This window comes from Mauremys reevesii, unplaced genomic scaffold, assembly GCF_016161935.1.
Source record: "Mauremys reevesii isolate NIE-2019 unplaced genomic scaffold, ASM1616193v1 Contig22, whole genome shotgun sequence".
Lineage (NCBI taxonomy): Eukaryota > Metazoa > Chordata > Testudines > Geoemydidae > Mauremys > Mauremys reevesii.
This window is the reverse complement of record NW_024100832.1, coordinates 87569-112645: the sequence shown is the minus strand read 5'-3', so window position 1 is coordinate 112645 and position 25077 is coordinate 87569. Positions and strand designations below refer to the sequence as shown.

General features: G+C 43.9%; 2 protein-coding genes across 6 annotated transcripts in view; both read right to left on the bottom strand.

Annotated features, from left to right (window-relative positions):
* The window catches only part of LOC120393534 (zinc finger protein 777-like), a 30510-nt gene extending 23298 nt beyond the window's left edge, over positions 1-7212 (bottom strand). Inside the window, exon 1 of one of the 5 annotated variants that reach the window (XM_039518148.1) lies at positions 7109-7212. In XM_039518148.1, the coding sequence (XP_039374082.1) occupies positions 7109-7132 (24 nt within the window). In that variant the 5' untranslated portion in view covers positions 7133-7212. Of the gene's footprint in view, positions 1-6552; positions 6749-7108 lie in introns of those variants that run through there. The other 4 variants (XM_039518147.1, XM_039518144.1, XM_039518143.1 and 1 more) reach the window with 4 other exon arrangements.
* LOC120393533 (zinc finger protein 777-like) overlaps positions 1-7316 on the bottom strand; it is an 88623-nt gene extending 81307 nt beyond the window's left edge. The window contains exon 1 of the mRNA XM_039518135.1: positions 7262-7316. The gene's annotated coding sequence lies outside the window, so the exon portion shown is untranslated. The remainder of the gene's footprint in view (positions 1-7261) is intronic.
* Between the last annotated feature and the right edge of the window lie 17761 nt (positions 7317-25077).

Here is a 25077-nt window from a genome sequence, read left to right as displayed (position 1 = left end):
CTATTCTGTGTCTATGGAGCAAACAGAAGGGGCCTTTCAGCCTGTAATGGTTAAGGGTAATTCAGTTGTCTCGGAGTGGGTTGTAAATACAGCTAAAGCCCAGGAAGGGAACAGTCCTGAGTTTGTGTCTGCTGGGGAGAATGGCACTGTGACTAGGTTGCATCCAGTTAGTGTCATAGCAAGGTCCCAAAGACCAGACAGTTCTGGTGCTTGTAGTTTGCCAGTTGCTAATGTGTGGTTGGAAAAGGGTGTAGCAACTCTGTCTGATCAGAGTGATACCCTAGCCAGGGCACAAGAAGAGCATAAAGGTGATTTAATTGTGTTACCTACTGACAGTTTAACAACTTGTAGCAAAAAGGAAAAGATTCCTGAACTGGTTCATGGCCAAGGAAAGGAAATTGCTTCTAACCTGTTATCTAGAAAGTCTGTAGGTTTGCCTAAAAGGGAATTGTATAAAAATCTGCCTGTTGGGCCTGAGGTGATCATGAATGTAAGTAAAACCCAGAAAGAGTCTGTTGTGGCTCAGAAAAGTGTTCCTTTAGAGCAAGCCCTGGGTGAAGAGGGTAAGAGCAGAATTTCTGTGAAAGGTAAATTGTTGCTTAGAGAAGCTGCTAAGGAGAGAAATCCTCCTGGTAATCTGTGCAAGCAGTTTACTGCGACTAAAGGGTGTAAAAGTGATTTAATCAAGAAAAGTTCAGTTCCTAACAGCCAGAAATTTTCTGTTGTGAATGGATCCACTGACTTTCCTTTTGAGAGATCCAGTGTGGGCAGCCTTAAAAAGGTCTCAGGTGGCGTAGAAGCTGTTAAGGAAGTTGAGCAGCCCTATAACCACCTGGCTGTGTGTGGCCAGCTTGTTGGGGAGACAATGGTGTTGGGACAGGAATGTCTCCAGGCTGATTCTGTGAGTGAGCAGTCTGTGCTTCAGGATCTGAGGACAGATTCGGTTACTGGTGTTTCAAAGCAGAACAGTTTTATGGCTGAATGCTTGAGGAGGCAGGGGAGAGCAAGCCAGCTCTCACCCTCAGACACTTTGAATTTGTGTGGTATCTCTGTAAAACAAAGTCCAGCCTTGGAATCCATAGCAGCTGAAGAGTTAAAAGCTAGTGTCTGTGTTAATGCAAATTACTTGGCTGGCCGGGAGAAGAAAGACTTGCTAATAGCTGTTAGCACAGAGGGCCCACCCCATCAGCCAGTGAATTCTGTTAAGCAAGAGAAATCAGGGTTTACTCCTGCAGGACAAGGAGGAAAGAGAGAACTGAATTTTGCAAAGGGAAGCCACAGGTTGACCCTAAAAGGCCCAAGCTCCAATGGTATTGAGCCAAGGGTGTGGCATGACAAACATGTTTGTAAATGGACACTTGCAATCAATTTGTTGTTATTGCTAATGCTAAATTTTGTAACTAATGTGTTGCTATTGCCAAGAACTGTAACAATGTACAATGTGCCCAATCTTTTGGAAGATCCCTTGAACATGTTGAAAGGAATACATGAAAACACACTTTATGTTAAAGGGCCTTGCTATACTGATGTTTCACAGTTAATGCCGGTAAACAGTGTTGGAACTTTTCACAGGGGAAAATACATTCCAGACCTGATGTGCTGTGTGAAAGGGGAAACTGAGGCACACTACCATATTGCTTTCATGGCTAAATGCCAAGATTCCTGTACTATGAACGACATCAATGTCTACATTGGTTTAATGTTAATTGGGTTCAAAACATTGGCCAAAGCTGGTATGGATAAAGTAGCTGTTTTCTTTAGCTCTTGGCAAAATCACATGAAACATACAGGAACCATGCTGCAAAAGCTAACCAAGTTATACCTTGAGTTTGTAAGGAGATTCATTCATGTTATTGAACATGACTTTGATAAACCATTTCTGTTATACACTGGTACGGCCTCTAGCCCAACACTAGCTGTAGTGAGACAGACCCAAGGAAAGGGGGCTCTTGGGATGCAGTCAGCGATGTTTTGTCATCCCTTCCTGCATCAATTTTGCGTTGGGGGTGTGACGTTATGACTGTGATATAATATCTCATCGAAAGATGACAGGAACAGAAAGAGTTAATTACCTCATAGACTGACCTGACCCATGGGTGAACCTCAAGGAGGGGTTAGGAAGATATGTAAATGACTAGAGCTTTGAAATGCAAGTCTGCATTGTTAGAGGTAGAAGGGGAGATGTTTGCTCAGGGCTTGGGATGTCAGCAAACAAGTCTTGTCTATTGCTATGGTTTTAATTCAAAGATCAAAAAAAAGGAATATTAACATTTATAATGATACTTGAGTGAAATAGTATTATTGTCTGTGTGTCTCTTTGAAGGTTGTGCTAACCTGTATCTGAACTGTTTAATGGGTAAATTACTCTGTGCTAATTGCCAGGATGTTTGGGAGAAGGAGTTGAGCCTATTGTTTTCTCAGGCCAAAAGGCTGCTGGAAATGTATAAGAAGCCTGGGACACGATCCTTCTTCATCTCAGATCTGCTTTGGGTTTCAAGAGGGGGAAACCTTAAGCCATAAGGATTGAGATCCCCAGTCATTGACTGGAGCCACCCTGAATATGGACATTGGACTATAACCTATGGACTATTTCTAAAGGGACTTTTGGCAACTACAAGCTCATCTCTGCTGTGTATCTGAACCTCAAGAATTGAATTCAAGTCTGTCTGTAGATTAATCTTTTAACCAACACTCTCTATCTTTTCTTTTTTAATAAATTTTAGCTTAGTTAATAAGAATTGGCTATAGCGTGTATTTTGGGTAAGATCTAAGTTATAATTGGACCTGGGTATGTGGCTGATCCTTTGGGATTGGAAGAACCTTTTCTTTTATATGATGAAGTAAGATTCTTAGGAATCATCATCATATCTGACAGGTGTGTCTGGACGGAGGCCTGAGGCTGGGCACTTTAAGGGAACTGCGTGGTTTGGACTTCTAAGTGACCAGTGAGGTGCTGTAGAAGCTGTTTTGTGCTGGTTGGTAAATCTAAGTATTGGAATAACCACCAGCATTTGGGGTTTGTCTGCCCCGTTTGGTTTGCAGTTCACCCTGATTGAGTGACCTCAGCTGGCTCCCACGGGCAGCGCCGTCACACAGCCAACAGGTGATGCAAGTAAGGCAGTGTCTATACAGACATTGTGTCACCCAAACTATGTCGACCTAAGCCTTATGCCAATCCTTCAGGTGGATTTACTAGGTCAGAGTAACAGGCAAGTTACAGCAGCGGAAGGAACACAATAGCATGTACGCTTACAGTTAGGTTGATGTAAGCTGACTTAATGTTGTAGTGTAGACATCTCCTAACATCACATACCCCCAAACTAATTTTAATAGGTTTCCTAAAAAATGGGAGAAATCTATAGCCATACTAGAAAATTACTGTTCTGCTCAATTTCTTTTGGTAAGAAAACAAAACTAAAGTAAATTCAGCCTGCTTTTCACAAACATTTGTACAGTATATAGGCATAGCACAGTATTAGCTATGAGCATGTGTTTAATTCTGTGTCTATTGTCTCATAATTCTTTTCCTTGAAAGGAATGTTCACTCATAAGCTCAATTTTTTGTTAAGTATATCAGAAGCAGGAAGCCTACTAAACAATCAATGGGGCCACATTAGATGATTGAGGAGGAGCACTCAAGGAAAACAAGGCCATTGCAGAGAGGCTAAATGAATTCTTTGCATCAGTCTTCACTGCAGAGGATGTGAGGGAGATTCCCGCACCTGAGCCACTCTTTTTAGATGACAAATCTGAGCTGTCAGTAGAGGAGATTTTGAAACAAAACTGATAAGTTAAACAGTAATAAGTCACCAGGACCACATGGTATTCATCCGAGAGTTTTGAAGGACATCAAATATGAAATTACAGAATTATTAACTGTGATATGTAACCTATTGCTTAAATCATCTTCTGTACCAGATGACTGAACGATAGCTAATGTGACGCCAATTTTTTTAAAAAGACTCCAGTAGCAATCCTGGCAATTACAAGACCAGTAAGCCCAACTTCAGTACCAGGCAGACTGGTTGAAACTATAGTGTGAATTGTAGGGGAAGAGTCAACACAGCTTTTGTAAAGGAAAATCATGCCTCACCAATCTATTAGAATTCTTTAGGTGGGTCAACAGCCATGTGAACAAGGGTGATCTACTGGATACAGTGTACTTGGAATTTCAGAAAGCCTTTGATGAGGTCCCTCACCAAAAGCTCTTACGCAAAATAGGCAGTCATGGGATTAGAGGGGTCCTCTCATGGATCAGTAACTGGTTAAAAGATAGGAAACAAAGGGTAGGAATAAATGGTCAGTTTTCAAAGTGAAGAAATGTAAATAGCAGGGTCCCCCAAGGATCTGTACTGGGACCAGTGCTGTTCAACATATTCATTCATGATCTGGAAAAAGGGGTAAACAGCGAGGTGGCAAAGTTTGCAGATAATACAAAATTACTCAAGTTAAGTTCAAAACTAACTGTGAAGAGTTACAAAGGGACCTCACAAAACTGGGTGACTGGGCAACAAAATGGCAGATGAAATTCAAGGTTGATAAATGCAAACTAATGCATATTGGAAAACATAATCCCAACTATACATATAACATGATGGGGTCTAAATTAGCTGAAATCACTCAAAAAAGAGATTTGGAGCATCATGGATAGTTCTCGAAAACATCTGCTCTACGTGCAGTGTCAATCAAAACAGCTAACAGAATGTTAGGAACCATTAGATAATAAAACAGAAAATATCATAATGTCATTATATACATCGATTACACCCACATCTTGAATACAGGGTGCAGTTCTGGTTACCCCATCTCAAAAAAGATATATTAGAATTGGAAAAGGTACAGAGAAGGGAAACAAAAATGATTGGGGTATGGAAAAGCTTCCATATGAGGAGAAATTAAAAAGACTGGGGCTGTTCAGTTTAGAAACAAGACAACTAAGGGGGGATATGAGAGAGGTCGATAAAATCATGACTGGTGTGGAGAAAGTACATAAGGACGTGTTATTTACCCTTTCACGTAACACAAAAACCAGATGCCCTCCAATTGAATTAACAGGCAGCAGGTTTAAAACAAACAAAAGGAAGTATCAGAGGGGTAGCCGTGTTTGTCTGGATCTGTAAAAGCAGCAAAGAGTCCTGTGGCACCTTATAGACTAACAGATTATAGACTAACAGCGCACAGTCAACCAGTGGAACTCGTTGCCAGGGAATGTTGTGAAGGCCAAAAGTAGAACAGGATTCAAAAAAGAATTAGATAAGTTCATGGAGGATAGGTCCATCAATGGCTTTTAGTGAAGATGGTCAGGGAGACAATCCCATGCTCTAGGTGACCCTACATCTCTGACTGACAGAAGCTGGGACTAGACAACAGTGGATGGATCACTAGATTATTACCTGGTCTGTTCTTTCCCTCTGAAGCATCTGGCACCAGTGCCACTGTTGGAAGACAAGCTACTGGGCTAGATTGGTTCATTGGTCTGACCCACTATGACAACAGGAGTCTGGTGGCACCTTCAAGACTAACAGATTTATTTGGGCATAAGCCTTCATGGGTAAAAAGACCATTTCTTCAGACTAGGTTCTTCAGTTGCATCTGAAGAAGTGGGTTTTTTATCCACAAAAGTTTATGCCCAAATAAATCTGTTAGTCTTTAAGGTGCCACCAGACTCCTGGTTGTTTTCGTGGATACAGACTAACATGGCTACCCCTGATACTTGGCCCACTATGGCCAGTCTTAAGTAGTGGGTTTCTGTTGAATTTGTGGAACAACATGGAATTATTTTGGGGGTCAAAACAACACGTGTAAATTCTCACACGTGTTTAGCAAATGTTGCTTGTCTTGTACTTCAAAGGAACCAAGAATAAATTTGGGGCCAAATCATGAGCTTCAAGGGGAGCAGCAGGTGCTCAGCAACTCTTAGTACTTGTCCCCTTGGTGGAGACGTGGTTTTACTTTTAAAAATAATCCTGGCGCATTTTCAACTCAATTCTCTTTGCCTAACAAACACAAACCTCTTCCCACTGCCAATGGGATGCGGCGTAAGGATTTCTCCTCTGAGTAAGAGATGCACGATCTAGCACGTGTTGAGTTTAATACGATTAACAAAACATGTGGCTTAGACAGAGAATCAAGATGTAACCACAGTACTAAATACCATGTACATGACATTAGTCTGTACCTCCCCCCAAGTGCTATGCAACCATCTTTGGTACACATGGAAACAGCTCTTTAAATTCTATGTAACACCAACAAATGTCTCTCTTAGTATGGAGCGGCTTTACGGCATTCCCAGAAAACAACAGTCTGTTCCTCTGGGGAACAGTCTCCCAGGAAAGGGCTGGGAGCGCTGTTGCTTGGCAGGCTCAAGCCAAGACTGCACAAAGGCCTGGGTATGGGAATGGACAAGATGATTGTATTGTTCTTTCCCATGTCCATGATCCAGATTTGGCTGGTGGTTTATTTTTCCTCTATGAGTTCCAACCACTTTTGCCAGACTTGTGCTTTTTTCTTTTAAATTGACATTGAATTTCAAAAGCAGTTATAGCTCCCTACCGGAAACCAATGGCTGACTAGCTCCTGGCGCACAACACCCAAGCAAGGCCCCAGTTCTGCATCTGCAGGCACCTGTGAGATGCGCCAGGTGAGTTCAGCGGGGCTGTGCCAGACCCAGGCTCGCCTCCCTTAGTGGGGCTCTGCACAGGCACCTACGGAGGACCAGGGCCTAGAGCAAAAACCGTTTCAAATGAACCCCAAGGGGGGACTTTGAGATATGAAAAACCCCACACGGAACACTATGAGAAATGACAGTGCAAAGGCCTGATGTCACCCAGCCTAGCGCCCCGATACCGTGGGCAGCGTGTCCCGCTGAGGAGGGTGAAAGCTGAAAGGGGGCCAGGCTGGGGGGCCCCAGCCCCACACTCCCGCAGGAGGTTTTTATCCTCGCTGGTCACCCCACGCTGGGCTGAGCCGGGGCCTCTCTGGCTTCCTGGGCCGGGCCGGGCCGTGGCACCCCCCGGGTTTATCTTTGCGCCGGTATCAGTGAGAATCCATCCCCCGCCCCGGGGCTCAGCCAGGGGGGTTCCTACCCCCGGCCCGGCCCGGCCCTTACCTGGGCAGCGGCCCGCTCGGCCATGGCCCTTTGTCCCGGCCCGGAGCTCGCCCCTCGCCGCGGCCCGGGGAGCGCTGCTGCTGCCGGCGGCGGGATCCGAACCCGAACCCGAGCTCCGCTCCCGCTCCGGGCTGGGCAGGGTCCCGGCGCCGCCTCGCCACGGGCCGGCCCCGCTGCCGGGCGGAGCAGAGCGAGCGCAGCCGGGAGGGGGGAGGCAGCCGCGGCCTGGCTGCGGGGCCGGGAGCGGCGGAGCGGGGCGGCAGCGGCCCCTGGCGGCGGGGATCGCAGAGCCGGGAGGGTCTCCCAGCCTCGCTGCCCTGCGCGCTGCGGCCTCGTGATCCCCCCGCGCCCCGCAGCGGGCCCCCGGCCCCCCCCCGGCCCCGGCGCCCCCGCCGCGCGCCGCCCCCCGCCGGGGCCCGCGGCGCCCGCCCCGAGGCCACACCCCACAGGGCCCCCCCGCCTTTAGCAGCCCTCCCCAGCAGGCCTTGGCCCCTGCCCCTCCTCTGCCGGGAAACCCCCCCACCCCCTGCCCGCACCCCCTTTGGGAAGGGGGGCACCAGGGCTGGGCTTGCTGCCGGGGGCAGAGGAGGGGGCTGCACAGCTGGGATGCTCCTGTCCCTGCTCACCCCCTTTCCAGGGGCCTTCCCCGTGAATTACTCCCCTCACCCCGACGTGCATCGTGTGCCACTGCCAGGCTCGTCTCAGAGACTCCAGATTGCAGGGAGCTCCCCTCAAAAGCACAAGCATCGCCTCATAGAAAGGGGGGGGGCTGGCAGGCACCACAAGAAGTCATCAAGTCCAGCCCCCCGGGCTGTGGCAGGACCAAGTAACCTAGACCAGGGAGTCTCAAACTTCATTGCACCGCGACCCCCTTCTGACAACAATTACTACACGACCCCAGGAGGGGCACCAGGCAGCAGGAATCGGGCTTTGGCCTCGGGCCCCTGCAAGTCTAAACACCAGCCCTGGTGACCCCATTAAAATAGGGTCCTGACCCACAGTTTGAGAACCGCTGACCTAGACCATCCCTGTCAGGTGTTTGTCCAACGTGTTTTTAAAAGCTTCCAAGGATGGGGACTCCACGACCTCTCTTGGGAGCCTATTCCCCAGCTTAACTACCCTTAGCCCTAGAAAGCTTTTCCTGAACATCTACCCTAACTCTCCCTTGCTGAAGATTAAGCCCATTATGTCTTGTCCTACCTTCAGTGGACAGGGAGAACAATTGATCCCCATCCTCTTATCTAACAGCCCTCAACACAGACTGTTACCAGGTCTGCCCTTGGTCTTCTTTTCTCAAGACTAAACATGCCCTTTCCACACAGGTCAGGTTTTCTAAACCTTTCATCATTTTTGTTGCTCTCCTCTGGACTCTTTCCCATTTGTCCAGCTCTTTCCTAAATTGTGGCACCCAGAATTGAACGCAGTACTCCATCTGGGGCCTCCCCTGTGCTGAGCAGAGCAGGACAATTACCTCCTATTCCTCCTGTTAATACACCCCGGAATCATATTAGCCTTTTTTGCAGCTGCAGCACATTGACGAGCCATATTCAGTTTGTGATCCACCATAACCCCCAGAACTTTTTCAGCAGCACTACCGCCCAGCCAGTTAGTCCCCATTATGTGGTTGTGCATTTTATTTTTCCTTCCTAAGTGTAGAACTTTACACTTGTCTTTATTGAATTTCATCTTGTGAATTAAGACCAGTTCTCCAATTTGTCAAGGTCATTTTGAATTTTAAACCTGTCCCCCAAGGTGCTTGCATCCTCTCCCAGCTCAGTGTCATCTCAAATTTTATAAGCATACTCTCCCCTCGATGAGCCAAGAAATGAAAATATTGAATAGTACTGGACCCAGGCCTGAGTCCTGTGGTACCCCACTAGACACACCCTCCCAATATGACAGAAAACCATTGGTAACTGCTCTTTGAGTACAGTATTTCAACCAGTTGTGCACCCCCCTTATAGTCATTTCATCTTTCTAGACCACAGTTCCCTAGTTTGCATATGAGAATGTCATGTGGGACTGTGTCAAAAGCCTTACTGAAATCAAGGTATATCACAGCCACTGCTTCTCCCCATCCACTAGATCAGTAACCCTGTCAAAGAAGGACATTAAGTTGGTTTGGCATGATTTGTTTGTGACAAGGCCATACTAACTATTCCTTATAACCAACCCTATTGTCCTCTGGCTGCTTCTAAATTAATTGTTTAACCATTTGCTCAAGTATCTTTCCAGCTACTGAAGTTCGGCTGACTGGTCTATAATTCCCTGGGTCCTCCTTGTTCCCCTTTGTCAAGAGGGGTACTAGGTCTGCCCTTCTCCAGTCTTTTTGGATCTTTCCTGTCCTCCGGTTCTCAAAGATAATTGCTACAGTTCCAAGATTGCTTCAGCTAGTTCCTTAAGTACCCTAGGGTGAATTTCATCAGGCTCTGCTGATTTGAATACTTCTAACTTATCTAAATATTCTTTAACCTGTTCTTTCCCTATTTCGGCTTGTATGCCTTCCTCCTGGTTGTTAATATTAATTGTGTTTACTGAGGGACCATCTCCACTCATTGATATATTTTGCTTTCCACAACCAAATCCCTGTACAACTTCTCATGAGTGATGTACCCAAGTATTCAGCTTCTAATATCTGAACTGTATTGCTAAATCTAGTCACATAAATTGGGGTTATTGCTGATTATGCACTCTATGTATCATATGTCTTTTAAAAACAAATTTTGTATTTGTGGATGATCTAAGCACTATACCCAGCTGTACAGACACTTTTCCCAATCTATGTATTATATACTTTTTTTAACATTAGCTTTAAATTTTTAAATCTGGTCACCATTAATCTTTGTAGTGAAGACTGAAGCACAACAGGCATTAAGCGCCTCAGCTTTCTTGATTTCATCAGTTATTGATTAGCTCTCCTTTCCCACTGAGTAGAGGACCTACACTTTCCTTCCTCTTTCTCTTGCTCCTAATGTATTTAAAGAACCATTTTTATTGCCATTTAGGTCCCTTGCCAGGTGTAACTCATTTTGTGCCTTTACCCTTTCTGATGATTTTGTCCCTACAGAGTTGTGCTGTTTTGTACTCTTCTATCCAGGATGGTCTAGACAGTATTTGGTCCTGCCAGGAGGGCAGGGGACTGGACTCGATGACCTCTCGAGGTCCCTTCCAGTCCTATAATCTATAAATCTATCAATCTTACCAATTTAACCATGTTTCCACTTTTTGTAGGATTCTTTTTTATTTTCAGGTCCTTAAAGAGCTCCTTACTTTTATTATTCTTCCTATCTTCCCTTTGCATCAAAATAGTTTGCAGTTGTGCCTTTAATATTCTCCTTGAGGAACTGCCAGCTCTCCTGAATTCCTTTTTCCCTTTGATTTTCTTCCCCTGATAACTTACCTACCAGTTCTCTGAGTTTGCTGAAGTCTGTTTTTTTGAAGCATATAAGTAGCAACCCAGTATCATAGCTCTCCTGCCATCGGTTGCCACACTTGTTGGAAGGGCATCCTTCACCCCATTTTTTGTTATTCTGAGTCACTGCATCACATCTAAAATTAGACTGTAAACTCTTCAGGGCAGGAGCCTTCTCTACATTCCTTCTGTGATGTGTCTAGTACACTTTTGTGCTGTTTAAATAACAACAGAGCTGTACTGTACAGAATAATTTGCAGAAGGGGAGGAGAAACTGAGGCACAAAGAATTAAGTGACATGGCTACAGTAACTCCCCAAGCCAGTAGCTGAGGCAGGAGTAGAACCCAGGTCCCTGGAATCCCACTGAGACATTGCCTTCATGGAATCATAGAATTGAATCCTAGAACATCAGGGTTGGAAGGGACCTCAGGAGGTCATCTAGTCCAACCCCCTGCTCAAAGCAGGACCAATCCCCAACTAAATCATCCCAGCCAGGGCTTTGTCAAGCCTGACCTTAAAAACCTCTAAAGATGGAGATTCCACCACCTCCCTAGGTAACCCATTCCAGTGCTTCACCACCTTCCTAGTGAAAAAGTTTTTCTTGATATCCAATCTAAACCTCCCCCACTGCAACTTGAGACCATTACTCCTTGTTCGGTCATCTGCTACCACTGAGAACAGTCTAGATCCATCCTCTTTGGAACCCCCTTTCAGGTAGTTGAAAGTAGCTATCAAATCCTCCCACATTCTTCTCTTCTGCAGACTAAACAATCCCAGTTCCCTCAGCCTCTCCTCATAAGTCATGTGCTCCAGCCTCCTAATCATTTTTTGTTGCCCTCCGCTGGACTCTTTCCAATTTTTCCACATCCTTCTTGTAGTGTGAGGCCCAAAACTGGACACAGTATCCAGATGAGGCCTCAACAATGCAGAATAGAGGGGAATGATCACATCCCTCAATCTGCTGGCAATGCTCCTACTTATACAGCCCAAAATGCCGTTAGCTTTCTTGACAGCAAGGGCACACTGCTGACTCATATCCAGCTTCTCATCCACTGAAAGCCCTAGGTCCTTTTCTGCAGAATTGCTGCCTAGCCACTCGGTCCCTAGTCTGTAACAGTGAATGGGATTCTTCCGTCCTAAGTGCAGGACTCTGCACTAGTCCTTGTTGAACCTCATCAGGTTTCTTTTGGCCCAATCCTCTAATTTGTCTAGGTCCCTCAGTATCCTATCCCTACCCTCCAGCATATCTACCACTCCTCTGAGTTTAGTGTCATCTGCAAACTTGCTGATGGTGCAATCCATGCCATCCTCCAGATCATTAATGAAGATATTGAACAAAAACGGCCCCAGGACCGACCCTTGGGGCACTCCACTTGATACCGGCTGCCAACTAGACACAGGGCCGGCTCCAGACCCCAGCACGCCAAGCGCGCGCAAGCGGCATTTTGCCGGGGCAGCAGGCGGGTCCAGCGGACCTTCCACAGTCAGGCCTGCGGGAGGTCCACCGAAGCCACGGGACCAGCAGACCTCCCGCAGGCATGACTGCGGATGGTTCGCTGGTCCCGCGGCTCGGGTGGACCTCCGGTGGAGCATCCGCAGCATGCCTGCGGATGCTCCACCGGAGCCGCGGGACCAGCGGACCCTCCGCAGCTGCGGGAGGTCCACTGGAGCTGCGGGACCAGCTAACCCTCCGCAGTCATGCCTGCGGGAGGTCCGCTGGTCCCGTGGCTCCGGTGCACCTCCCACAGGCATGACTGCTTGGGGCGGCCAAATTCCTAGAGCCGCCCCTGACTAGACATGGAGCCATTGATCACTACCTATTGAGCTCAACTATCTAGCCAGCTTTCTATCCACCTTATAGTCCATTCATCCAGCCCATCCTTCTTTAACTTGCTGGCAAGAATAGTGTGGGAGACTGTATCAGAAGCTTCCCTCTAATTAGTTGGAGGGTTGGACAGCTGCTCCTCAGCCACAAGATCTCTTGTATTATAGGTTTGGACAAGACATTTGTTTAAAGGTCCACCTTTCTAAGTGCTCTAAAATCAACATGGTTAGTCAGATTGCTTTGAATTTTGGCGTAACTCAGGAGGGTGCATTCTACAAGCGATGAGCTTATTAAGAGACCTATATCCCCATCTTTGTAAACTGCCTGTAGAGAAGTTTTTATTTGGTTGGGGTTTTTTGTATGCTGGTCAATGGATGGGTAGGCAAAACTTTCAAAACACGCTAACCCTATTTTTTAAAGGTGGGATAATATATCTTTTAAACAGAATGAGCTTCCTCCTCTTTGGTTATGACAAAACCAAAATGTCTTATTTATGAGCGGGGGGAGGAGGCAGCTGTGCTACAGCTTACAGTGTTAAAGGTGCTGCACAGTGAAGAGTTTTATAAAAGGGCAGGGAAATTAATTATTTGGGGCCACTTCAATGCGATGACAAATAAAATAGGGGAAAAGTAATTGTTTTGCAGCTAGCTCCATAAAGTATTGCTCCAGATGTAAAGATATTAATGCGTTTGGATTATATTACAGGGCTTTGTATCAGTGAAAAAAATATGTTTGGGCTTGAAGTTCTGCACCAGTGCAACTGCACAGTGCAGCCAATAGCTTTGTTCACCCATCATTCCTTTAGGTGTCATGTTTAGTCACTCTGCTCTTTGTTTAGGGGCCGGTGCGTGTCTTGGGGTACTGACGAACACATGTTCTTTTTGCTTTTCAGGTAATTCTATAAAATATCACTCAGGCTGCAAAGACAAGGAATGGGTTATTATGGTAAAGGGGGCGTTATTCAGCAGAAATTACCAATCGTGCAGTTTTGCCCCAGGATGTATACTCCTAACTCCTGATGCCTTTGTAAATGTTATTTATTTACTATTTCTGGCCCCCTGAAAAGTGATTAGAAAAACTGGAAAAACAAAAGGGATAATATAATGTGTCATGAGGCTGGGGAGAATTTTTGTATGACACGTGGGTCCCCCAGGCTAAAGCATGGCAGCTACAAAGAACAGGTATAAAACTGTTTAACAAAATTAAGTTTTTAAACATTTACCAAAGTGTTCCTACAACACTCCTAAGAATCCGGACCAACTCTCATCCTCCAGCTCTGTTTTTGTGTGTTATCTTTAAACGTCTAAGTGTTCAATGATTTTTAATTTCTTTTGTATTTTGCTAAATGTGTCTAATAAATGAATAGTGTTAAATAGTTACTGCTAAAGTATTTAAGATAGATTGAATGTTAAGAACATTTTATTTTTATCTACTGCCTCTGAAATACCAAATATAGGTTTCTCTAATATTCCATTGCTGTTTTTATTTTATTTATTAAATCCATGTTAATAATTTTAATTAAATGTGCATTCTATACCTTAAATTCTGAAAGAGTTCCTGGATTACCATAACAAAAAGGGAACAGTTTATGGAAAAAAGAGGTTAAAAGTGTTACAAACTCTTTTTACATTAAACATTTACAGTGTTACTTTATACATTAAGTAGTTTAAATTGGACATGCATTTTGTCTTATACAGGGGTGTATAACCCAATTTTACAGCATTAGAGTTCCCTGAAGTTAGAAAACCCACACGTAACCTATCAAATAACACTGAAAAATGTGTGTGCGCACGTGAGAGAGAGAGAGAGAGAGACTTATCTATAAAATAAAACTAATTTGAATTTATGCTTCAGGTAGTTTATAAAATAATATGCAGTTTGGTTTGAATGTATGTTTAATTGCTCTGGGAAGGAAGAGGGAGGAGTAGCTGTTGGTGTTGTGTGTACGTATATGCGTTTGTGAGTGCAGGGAGGGGACAGTATTATTATCTCTGATAAAAAGTGTAAAACTTTTACATAAAATAGTTTAAACTAGGTCTGCATTTTGCCTACTTGGGGTGTATTAAACAATTTTACACCACCAGATTTCTTTTAAGTTAGGCTGTGTGTGTATTTTGTATAAAATAATGCAGAAAAATAAGTGTGAAGATGTGTGTGAGTGGGTCTTACCTATAATAAAATACTATAAAACTAGTTTGAATATATGCTTACAGTCATTTATCTATAAAATAGTATACCTGTTGGCTTAAATGTATACATCATTGTTTTTGGAAGTAGGGCAGAGGAGGGGCATCAGTGGTACTCTGTGTGTGTAGGGGGGTATGTTTTGCTAAAAAAAAATAAGAAGTTTATGGGCCTTTCAAAAACTTTACTAAAAATTAAGAATCCTCTAATACAGTCTAAACCAATAGGTGCTAATTTCTAATAAATATCAAAGGTTATGTAAAATACATTACTTTGAGTAAATGGAATAAGGGAAATTGGAATGTGGTCTCTCTAGCAGTTTTTAAAGACATTTGCTAAAGGAAATGAGTAAAAAGAGGAAATTTTATTCCTGGTCCACAATTAAAAAAACCAAATATTGCTAAGTTTACAGAGGTGTTGTACAAAGTTGGCTACGTGTATATGCACACGTATTTTGCTTGGGATTAATTACACTTTAATATGATACGGAGAATAATCCCATAGAAGGCCATGAGACTAGAACAAACCTACAGACTGGCTCAGGAAGATGTGATGCAATTTAATATTCGATGAGGTGATATTCTGCAAAAGGTCCTATAGTTAAAGAAGAGCTTCTGATAGGCTGAGCCAATGCGATGTGTTTTTGTCCTAAGGTCCCAGAACAGGGTTTCTGCCATTTGTCTCATGCCAGTCTGGAGGGGATGGGGGGAGGGGAGTTTCTCTCTTCTCGCCACCTTTTTCCTTTTTGTGTTATTTTAAAAAACTTCCTTGGTCATCTCTGAAGGGAGGCTGGAGAACAACCATATCCTGTACAATATAATTAATTCTCTCCTTATATTATATATGTGCATATATCTATATAAATAATTAATGACAAAGAGAAAATCTAACTGTACACACACAGTCGTTCTATTTTCTCTTTGTCACTAATACTTTGCAACCCTTGTGCAGCCGTTTAATGAACTTTATTTGGAACTGTACTAACAGCATATGAAATCTTTTCCTTTAAAAAGGCATGATTATATGTCGGTATTAATACTTCTTTATTCCTCTGACCTTAAGGCTTTGTTTAGAAATGCACTAAATGCATATAAAGATAATTTTTCTAAAAATGAGAAAAATGCATCTATATCTATTAAAGTCTCCTTTCTCTGTCATTAAGCCTTTACACGATTGTTTAATGACTTTCTTTGGAAATGTACTAACTGCATATAAAATTATTTTCCTCTCAAAATGCATTATATATATGTATTAAGTAACACTTCTGCTTTATTCTTTTCTAGTAACATTTTCTACAATTATTTAATAGCTTTTTATTTAGAAAAATACTAATTCCAGAAAAAAATATTTTTCTCTAAGAATCCATCTTAGCACTTCTCCTTTATTATTCTGTCATTAGGACTTTGTACAGCTGTTTACTGTAGAATTGTACTAAGTGCATAAAAGACATTTTCCTCTATAAATGCACAATTTTATATAACACTCCTTTATTCCTCTATCGTTAAGGCTTTGTACAATTATGTAATGAGTATTTAGAAATGTACTTAATGCAGAAAAATATTTGTCTGTATACATTTGGTGTACATATGTATTATACTTGTCTATGTATTATACATATATATGTATGTACTACCACTTCTTTATTACCATCTTTAAGACTAGGTACAATTATTTAATTATCTTATTTAAAAATGCACAAAAAATTCTCTCTAAAAATGCATAATTCTATATATGATGTATTAACATTTCTGTATTGCTCTGACATTAAAGTTTTATTTAGAAATGCACTAACTGTATATAAAGATTGTTTTTGTAAAATATAGTGTTAATATATATTCATTAAATCTGTATTCTGTAATTACTAAAGGTTTTTGTAAATTATTTCTTTCTTTTATTTTGAAGTGCATTAAATAACTGCATTAAAATGATAGAATAATAGAATCATAGAAATGTGGGGCTGGCAAGGACCTTGAGAGGTCACCAGTCCAGCCCCTTCACTGAGGCAGGACCAAGTAAACCTAGACTTAAACCTAAACCAATTTTTCTCTAAAACAGAGAAAATTGCCTGTGGTTGTACATGTATAGGTGTGGTTGACATGCATCTGACGAAGTGGGTATTCACCCACGAAAGCTTATGCTCCAATACTTCTGTTAGTCTATAAGGTGCCACAGGACGCTCTGTCGCTATGTATTAACACTTCTCCTTTCTCTGTCATAAAGTCATTACATAATTGTGCAATAGCTTAATTTAGCAAAGTACTAATGCCATAAAAAAACTCTCTAAAAATGAATGTTAACACTTCTCCTTTATTCTTCTATCGTTCAGGCTTTGCACACTCGTTTACCAGACTTTATTTATAAATGTACTAACTGCATAAGAAGCATGTTTTCCTCTTAAAAATAGGAAAAGACATAACATCTATGTTTTATTCATTTATTTGTAATGCTTCCAGTAAGGATAAATTAAATAAATGAGATGCATTTACATACCTGATAAACAAAGCTAACAAATTGGGGGAAGAGACAGCCTGGCTACACCTCAGCCAGGAAGAGAAACTTTATCTGAGCTATAAAGATGGGGGGAGCATCTAAACCTCAGATAATGTGCAATTGAATCAACTGATTGCATGCAATAGTCGTGTGTCATGGAAAGTCTTTCATGAACGCCTGTAACACACTGGTGGTTTATATTGTAAAATGTATTAAAACTATAGGAGGACTTATGAATATTCATGTATTTCATGTTTTAAAGTGTGTGGTCCAACAAAGGCAGGAATAGTTCCTGTGCAGACAGCATGGGGAGGGCAGCTATTTACCTGTCTCATGTGTAAATTAAGCATGGTAGCATCAAAACGGAAGCCCTATTTACATATGGGGAATGGGAAGCTCACAGGAAGGAATAGGGTGACCAGACAGCAAATGTGAAAAATCGGGACAGGGGGTGGGGGTAATAGGAGCCTGTATAAGACGACGACCCAAAACTCGGGACTGTCCCTATAAAATCGGGGCATCTGGTCACCCTAGAAGGGAAGGACAGCAGGAGTTCAGCACCTGGTAGACAGATCAAGCTGAGTACCCAGGAGGGCTTCCTATCTTCTGAAGCAAGATCACTGAACTTTGGGGGAGATAAGCAAGGACAGATGATAAGCCATTTCAGGCATCCTTCACTAGACGGACACAAGAGGCCAGAACTCTTGCAAGCTTAGAAAGACAGGTCCTTCAACCAGGGGGAGTTGAAGTCTCTGAAACTGAATTTAGATGAGAAACCTACTTAGGTAAAGATCTTTCACCTCGAAAGACAAAGGAAACCAGCCCCTTGTGATTTTGTGAAAAGTCCTGAGAGAAAGTCAGCCCTGGCTGGGAAGAAGAATGACTGGTGAGAGAGTCAAGTATCAGAGGGGTCGCCGTGTTAGTCTGGATCTGTAAAAGCAGTAAAGAGTCCTGTGGCACCTTATAGACTAACAGATGTTCACATGCATCTGACGAAGTGGGTATTCACCCACGAAAGCTCATGCTCCAATACGTCTGTTAGTCTATAAGGTGCCACAGGACTCTTTGGTGAGAGTGTTTTGAACAAAGCCTGTATCTTGCTAAATTAAGTTTAAGATGTTTAGATGTGTTTTCACTTTTGCTTATGACCCTTTCTAATTTTTTTTCCTTTTACTTAGCATCACTTAACCTATGTCCTGTTATTAATCAGTTTGTTTTATTTTACTACAAACCAATTCAGTGCTGTGTTTGAAGGGAAGGGTATAGTCACTGCAGTTAAGCTAATAAGCTGTGGTGTGTTTTTGTGTCTCTAGAGGAACAAATGAACCGTATTATTTCTCGGAACAGTCCAGGACATTGCAGAGCTCATGGCTTTGGGAAAATTCGGAACTGATAGTGTCTCAGGGTGCAAGTAGTAACCCAGGCTGACGGAAATCCAAATGAGGCTGTACTACACGGCTGGGGTCACGGCTGCTTACCCAGGACTGTCTACCACACAGACACTCAGGGTGTGACCTGCATGCTGGTAGGCTGGTTGGGAGCGACAGCAGCAAAGCATTGTGAGGCGCCCAAGGTTAAAGGGCAGGCGGTGACGCAACCTCTCACTGGTCTGGGTTTGCATCCCACACTGACTGGATCATGACACTAACCTTTCCTTTTTAAATGAGCTCTGTGACCTACACCAAGGATGACTCTGAATTCTAATTGCTGCTCAGATACCTCCGCCTTCTGTTACCATGGCTTAACCAGCCTGCCTGAGTTTCCCAATCTGTAAAACGAAACAGTTCAGGGAGTGTTGTGAGGATTAACATGAACAAAAGGTTTTGAAATTAAAAAGTGTAAATGAGAAGCATCGTAGATCCTGCTATCACAGAGGAGCCAATGCAATGTTACCAAATTCCTTCCCAAACCTTACAACAGAGTCTGATCAAGTCCTTACTTATCTCCTGGTCACACCTGGTTTATAATACTGCACTTCCCTGTTTCATGGTCTTCCAAAATCCTTCCACTCTGATCTGTGGGAGGTCCTGAATTCTGGAGCTAGCCTGTTCTATTAGCTGTGATAGTGAAACACGTCCATGGGCCAGAGTTTTATAGATGTCTCTCTAAATCAAAGTAGTCAGAGATCTAGCCACCAGCAGATCAGATAACGCCATGTCTAACTATTCATATCTGCGCCACAACTGATTGCAGGCAGAACAGTGCAAACACGATTTTCGGGCACAATATTGTTCCCATTAGCATGAAGGTGAGGTTGACACACGGCTGAGATTAGATACTGTATCCGTCTAAACCTTTGCCATGTTCAATGGCTAAAAAGGTAATAATAGGAGATATACCAATCTCCTAGAACTGGAAAGACCTTGAAAGGTCATTGAGTCCAGCCCCTGCCTTCACTAGCAGGACCAATTTTTGCCCCAGATCCCTAAGTGGCCCCCTCAAGGATTGAACTCACAACCCTGGGTTTAGCAGGCCAATGCTCAAACCACTGAGCTATCCCTCCCCCCCCTTCCTACTACAATCTCGGACATTAATTCAATATTGTCCTCCTCATTGCAGAGCTCTCAGCAAACTCATTCCACCACGTCTGCAATTGTACAGCCACCCACTGTCCTCTACTCATTGTGTGCCTCCAGCCTGTGCGCCCCCCGCCCCAGGGTTGTACTGAATGTGATGGTACAGACACTATATGGAACACTTTGCATCTCCAAGACCCTGACCCACTTCCTGTTTTCTATTCCCCTTGGATTAAGATCTTCTCTGAACGCTATCACCTTTTCCAAAATCTCTGTCGCGATCTCTTTCCATCCTCTCCTTTCAGTAACTAGAGAGCTTTGCTGCTTTTGAGAGCTTTGCTACTTTTTTCTTTTCCAGCCCTTTATCTTTCTCTCAACGCCCTCTCCATACAAAAATTCCCTTTCTTCCCCAACCTCTCACTGCAGTATTTTGTGTAACTCACCGGTACAGGGATCTCTCACTCCTCAGATCCTCGATGCATGGCTCTGCCGTCTTTTCACTGTAGGCTACTAGGCAGGGGTCAGAAATAGTAGAATCTGTTTATGGAACAATATACAATTAATTTAAATACTAGCTGGAAGGAATTATAAATGATTATTGAGCAATCTGCTTGTGAAACTGGAAGTGAAGGATGATCCAAAGCAAAGAAGCTACTAAGGAATCTGCAGAAAAGTAAAATGTCTGATAGGAGGCAGGTCCTGCACCCAACAGCGCATTCAGAACAACACTGATCTCTAAGCCTTGACCCTCCAGAACCCACAGCGACTAGAGAAAAAAAGCTAGAACTGGGGACAACCCAGAAACGTCACCGATCACCAAGCTTCTAATAAGGGAGTGGAATGTTCTCCTCACCCAAAGGGATCAAAGATTCATAGTTCTCCATCACGTTCTTGTAAAGCTCCTAAACGATCCCACTTCTCCCAGGAGGAATAGAGCAAGATGTCATCAAACGTCACCAGAACCTGAAATCATGAGCGTTCACATGCCACACTTTCTTACTCAATGACATTATTATTAAATAGGAAGAGGAGGACGAGAATATAAAAATCCTCATATAAACATTCCTCACATTCCCCTAGTATCGTTGTTGTGCAAATTACAGCCAACAGGTTTGTTTTGCAATTCACATTCCTTTGCATCTTCAATTCATTACTGAGAGATTCAACATTTAATTAAACTTGAATACAGCAGTTCAATTAAACTGCTGAATAAAATGTATTAACTGAATAGCCATGTATCTTGAAACACAAACATATTTGAAGTGCCCAGATGACCCAGTGCTGGGGATCACAGGAGTGCCTCACAAGTATCAATGAATGTATCCTCATAACACTCCAGAGAGGTAGGCAAGTACTATTTTCCCTCACTACTAAAACAGGGATCTTAGACCCAGAGAGGCAAAATTCCAAGTTATCAGTGGTAGCTTCAGTGTGCCCTCAGTTCCTGGGTATCTAACATTATATATCGGAAGCCAGAATCTCAGAGGAGGAAGCAGCCAGGCCAGCCCTACGTGTCTGAAGAGGGGCAACCGGGAACGGAGGGATCCATAATAAGAGGCTGCTTTTAAAAATGTGATCCTCACTTTTTTCCTAGATTTGGCTAAACTCTGCTTTATTATCCATTCATCCCCCCAGCTGTCTGCTCTGCCCACCTGTTGCATCCTGTCCATCACCTAGACTGCGACCCCTCTGAGGCAGGGACTGTTTTCTTTGTTACTTCTCTGTACCGCAGCTAGCACAATGGGGCCTGATCCTAGACTGGGGTTGCTAGGCACTACGGTAGCATAAATGACTTGCCCAAGGTCACACCGGAAGTCTCTGGCAGAAGCAGAAATAGGACCCAGATCTCATGACTCTGTTGTGTGTGTTAATCACAAAAACTTCTTTCCACCCATGCTAAACGCCTCTTTAATGTCTGACTCAGAGTCAGTCTTTGCTCCTATCCCCTAGCACCAGCTGAGATATTGTCACCTTGAGAACTTCACCATTAGTGCCCGGGGGAGTCTCAGAATCCAGAAGTTCTTGTTCTCCAGCAGATTCTCCACGTTCTCTGCAATAGATTGTACTCCTGAATCAGAGTTTCCAGCACGGCCCACTTACTCCCCAGCTGGTTAGCAAACTCCATCACTGTCCTCTCACAGTCTATTAATTTCTTTTCAGCCGTTCCCATTCTCCCTTCCTGACTCAGTAATCACGTGGCGTGAGAATCCACCTTCCTCTCCCCAGCTTGAATTGCAGCCACTATTGTCCACAGGGAAATCTCTGCAGTTTGCAATGAAGTTCATTCACCGGCCGCAGGGGGTTATAAATGCATTGGATGCCATGACTCCACAACCCATCCCAGAACCTGTTTCCAAGGACAGAAAATTAGAGGAATTCAAGGTCATATTCTCCCCTGGCAGTCAGCTACAAGAGACAGCTCAAGAGCTCTCACTTGCCACTAGCCCCTCAGTGCTTCTTGAGCTTGGATCTTTGTTCTTACAGGGTCACATTCCAGTTAAGATACTTTACGGTTTCTTGAGGTGTTCATTATGAAGCTGATTGAGGAGGGAGTTAAATCTCGACAGCCTAAATTGCATTGGGCTGAAACTTAACATGCACATCACTCACCAAAGCAGGGCTGTTTCATACCCCGCCCCCCAAATTCTTTACATCAGCTTTCAGATATTTTCTGCCACCAGAGCAGTCCCAGATAAGTCTCTGATCCTTTTGGACCTTGTGTTTGTAAGACAGACTCTGGCCCCCATCCTGCAATCAGATCCGCATGGGCAGACCATATGATGTATCACAGCAGCACCGAGAGGCCCCAACTGAGATGGGACTCCATTGACCACGGCACTATACAGACACATGCTAGGCACACAAACCAGTGCCCCTGCACCCACACTGATCTGACTGCAAGATCAGAGGCTCATTTAAGAAAAAAACCTATTTAAGATGCTTGGTGTCTTGTCTGCACTGGTGACTTCTGTTATTTGGTTCAGTACGTTCAGTTTACATTGGTTTGCAGAGCAGCTTCTGCACAAGCGTACAAACTCCTTCACCCAAGCACCTATAACTTGAGAATAAACCAATTCCACTGAAATACTCATCTCCGAGGGACCCATGGCCCATGTGTCAAGACAATAAGAGAAACATTCTTAAATCTTTAACATTTAGAAAGGAACTTTAATTTAAAGACATACTGAGAAAATAGAGCCAAATTCTTCTAACGGCTGCATTCAGTGCCTGTACGAAAATGAGAGCAGAACTTGATGCTATGGGTTTAAATTAAACTTAAATACAGAGAGTGAAACAATGACAGCCCCTAAGGTTTGGGTTGGCTGGCCTGATTCAAAGGATTACCAGTCTGGGAAAAGGAAACCTCCTTCCAAGCATGACATTAAAAATAATACGTATGCAGTCTGGAATGTACAACACAATTGTCTTTCCCCACCTGAGAGTGGAGTTGTGTTGCACGTGCAGCCAATGCTCACAGGCCAGCACTGTCCCTTTCTACTAGCTGGACAACACACAAGTCTGAGTTTGCTACAGCCTTTGAGCCAACAGACCTGGGTCTCTCAGCTGAGGCAATACAGCTTTATGCTTTCAGATCCTAGATTAAATCGCTCACCTGAGCAGGAGCCCACGTTCCGCCATGATCCACCTCCCCATGCCCAGATGCAGAAGGAACTCAGTGGAGCAGGAGGCTCCAGATCTCACCCCCTCATCTCTGCACAGGGGTGGACATTAGTGTTTCCCCAACTCTCCCTCTCCCATGCTGGGCTGGGCAGGCCCAGTTTCTCCTCACTAGGCGATGGGCACAGCAGCTATGCTGAAGAGACAGAGTGCAGCCTGGGAACCAGCCTGTAGCCATTTAAAGCAAAACCCAGAGAAGATTCTTCCCCAGCTCTGGGCGTGAGCAGCACCACCTGCACAGGGGAAGAGCTCACAGAACAGGCCAGTCTCCAGATAGTATGGACAGCCAGCCGTGAGGCCACAGTTCAAATGCTGAGACAGTCCCTGACCACCGTATCACTGGCTGGGTTTATACTGGTTCCCACTATCTTTGTAGCATATCTCGTTACTTTTTAAATTCTCTTGAGCCAGAATGCTTGTATTTTATCTGGAAGAGGAGAATTCCAAGCATTACAGCCATGCAATTAAAACGGCCAGAGGAAATATGTGGTATTATAATTTGGGGGAGGGAGGTACGACTGCAATTTCCAATGAAATGCTCTATTGTAAGGGCCCTCTAAGCAAAGTCCAGTGATTAGGCTGTTGCTTTGCACGTCTAGGACCTGAGTTCAATTCCTTACAGCGTGTGAGGGGATAAACACATGACAGGTTGTAAAGTACTTAGACACTATGATAATTGGGGCCACATAAGTGCTTAAGATAGAGCCAGTGCACAGCTAGCTAATACATTACACTTTATATAAACAGAACATACATTGATACCTCTAATGAGATGCTTATTTTTAGGTAGCACACAATTTAGTCTGGAAAAACATGTTAACAGCTTAAAATAAATAAATAAATAAACACCATGGTTTATTGGAGATATTGTCCAAACTGGTGCAATTTATCTACGGTCAGGCCAGAATAAGGCGCTGGCAGCACTAAAATCCTATTTAACTCACCCAATTGCTGGCCATCTGCACAGGGCAGAATTTCATCCAATAGGAGAGCATTCTACATTGGCACCCAGGAGTGGACTGTACTAATACGACTTTTCCGCTCAAATTTCTCTAGATTTAATCTGTGACAAAAGCCAATAAAATTAAATTTGATGCCACTAATCACGTGAACTGCAAGAACCATGAAACGACAGAACTGGCATAATCACGGAGCTGTAAGAATTTCAGGAAAAGGCACTGGGAGGAACGAGTAATCCAGTAGCACAAAGCTGGATTGTTTATAGCCCAGGATGAAGATCTATTGGTCCCTCACCCTGCACTGACTCCAGTGTGACAATCAAATGAAATTCAATAGCTGAATATTCACCATTCAATGGATCCCTGGGAAACACCTACTGACTGGGGCACAACCGGATCTAGCAAGGGGTGTTTCCTAAACCCAACCAAAAGCTTTATTCCTATTTCCACCCTGTCCCTTGGCTGCAGGAGATTCAGAGCCATCTCTTCTACCCCAAAACACACACCAACGAGCAGCTGAGACACAGCCACCCCACCCCTGGGCTGCTGCTGACTTTTCCCATTCACAGCAGGACACACTAGAGAGGGACACTGCACAGGGAAACCAGCACCTGGCTCCACATCAGTCTGAACACTGTAGTGAAACGGGCTGGGAGGACTCCTCCAAGGATCCACATACCCATCAAGGTTCTCCCAGCCCTGCCTCCCCTCCCAGACCGTACTGAATGAACATGCACTGAGCCAATGCCCCAGGGCAGTGCTCTTTCAGATGAAATGGAACACCAAAGCCCTGACCATAAAGCCCACTAGAGAGTTAGCGTATATCTGCAAACTTTCTAATGCTGAGACGGGGCAGCCGAGAACAGCTGGCCAAGGGATGCAGTGGAAACTTTACCACTTGGGT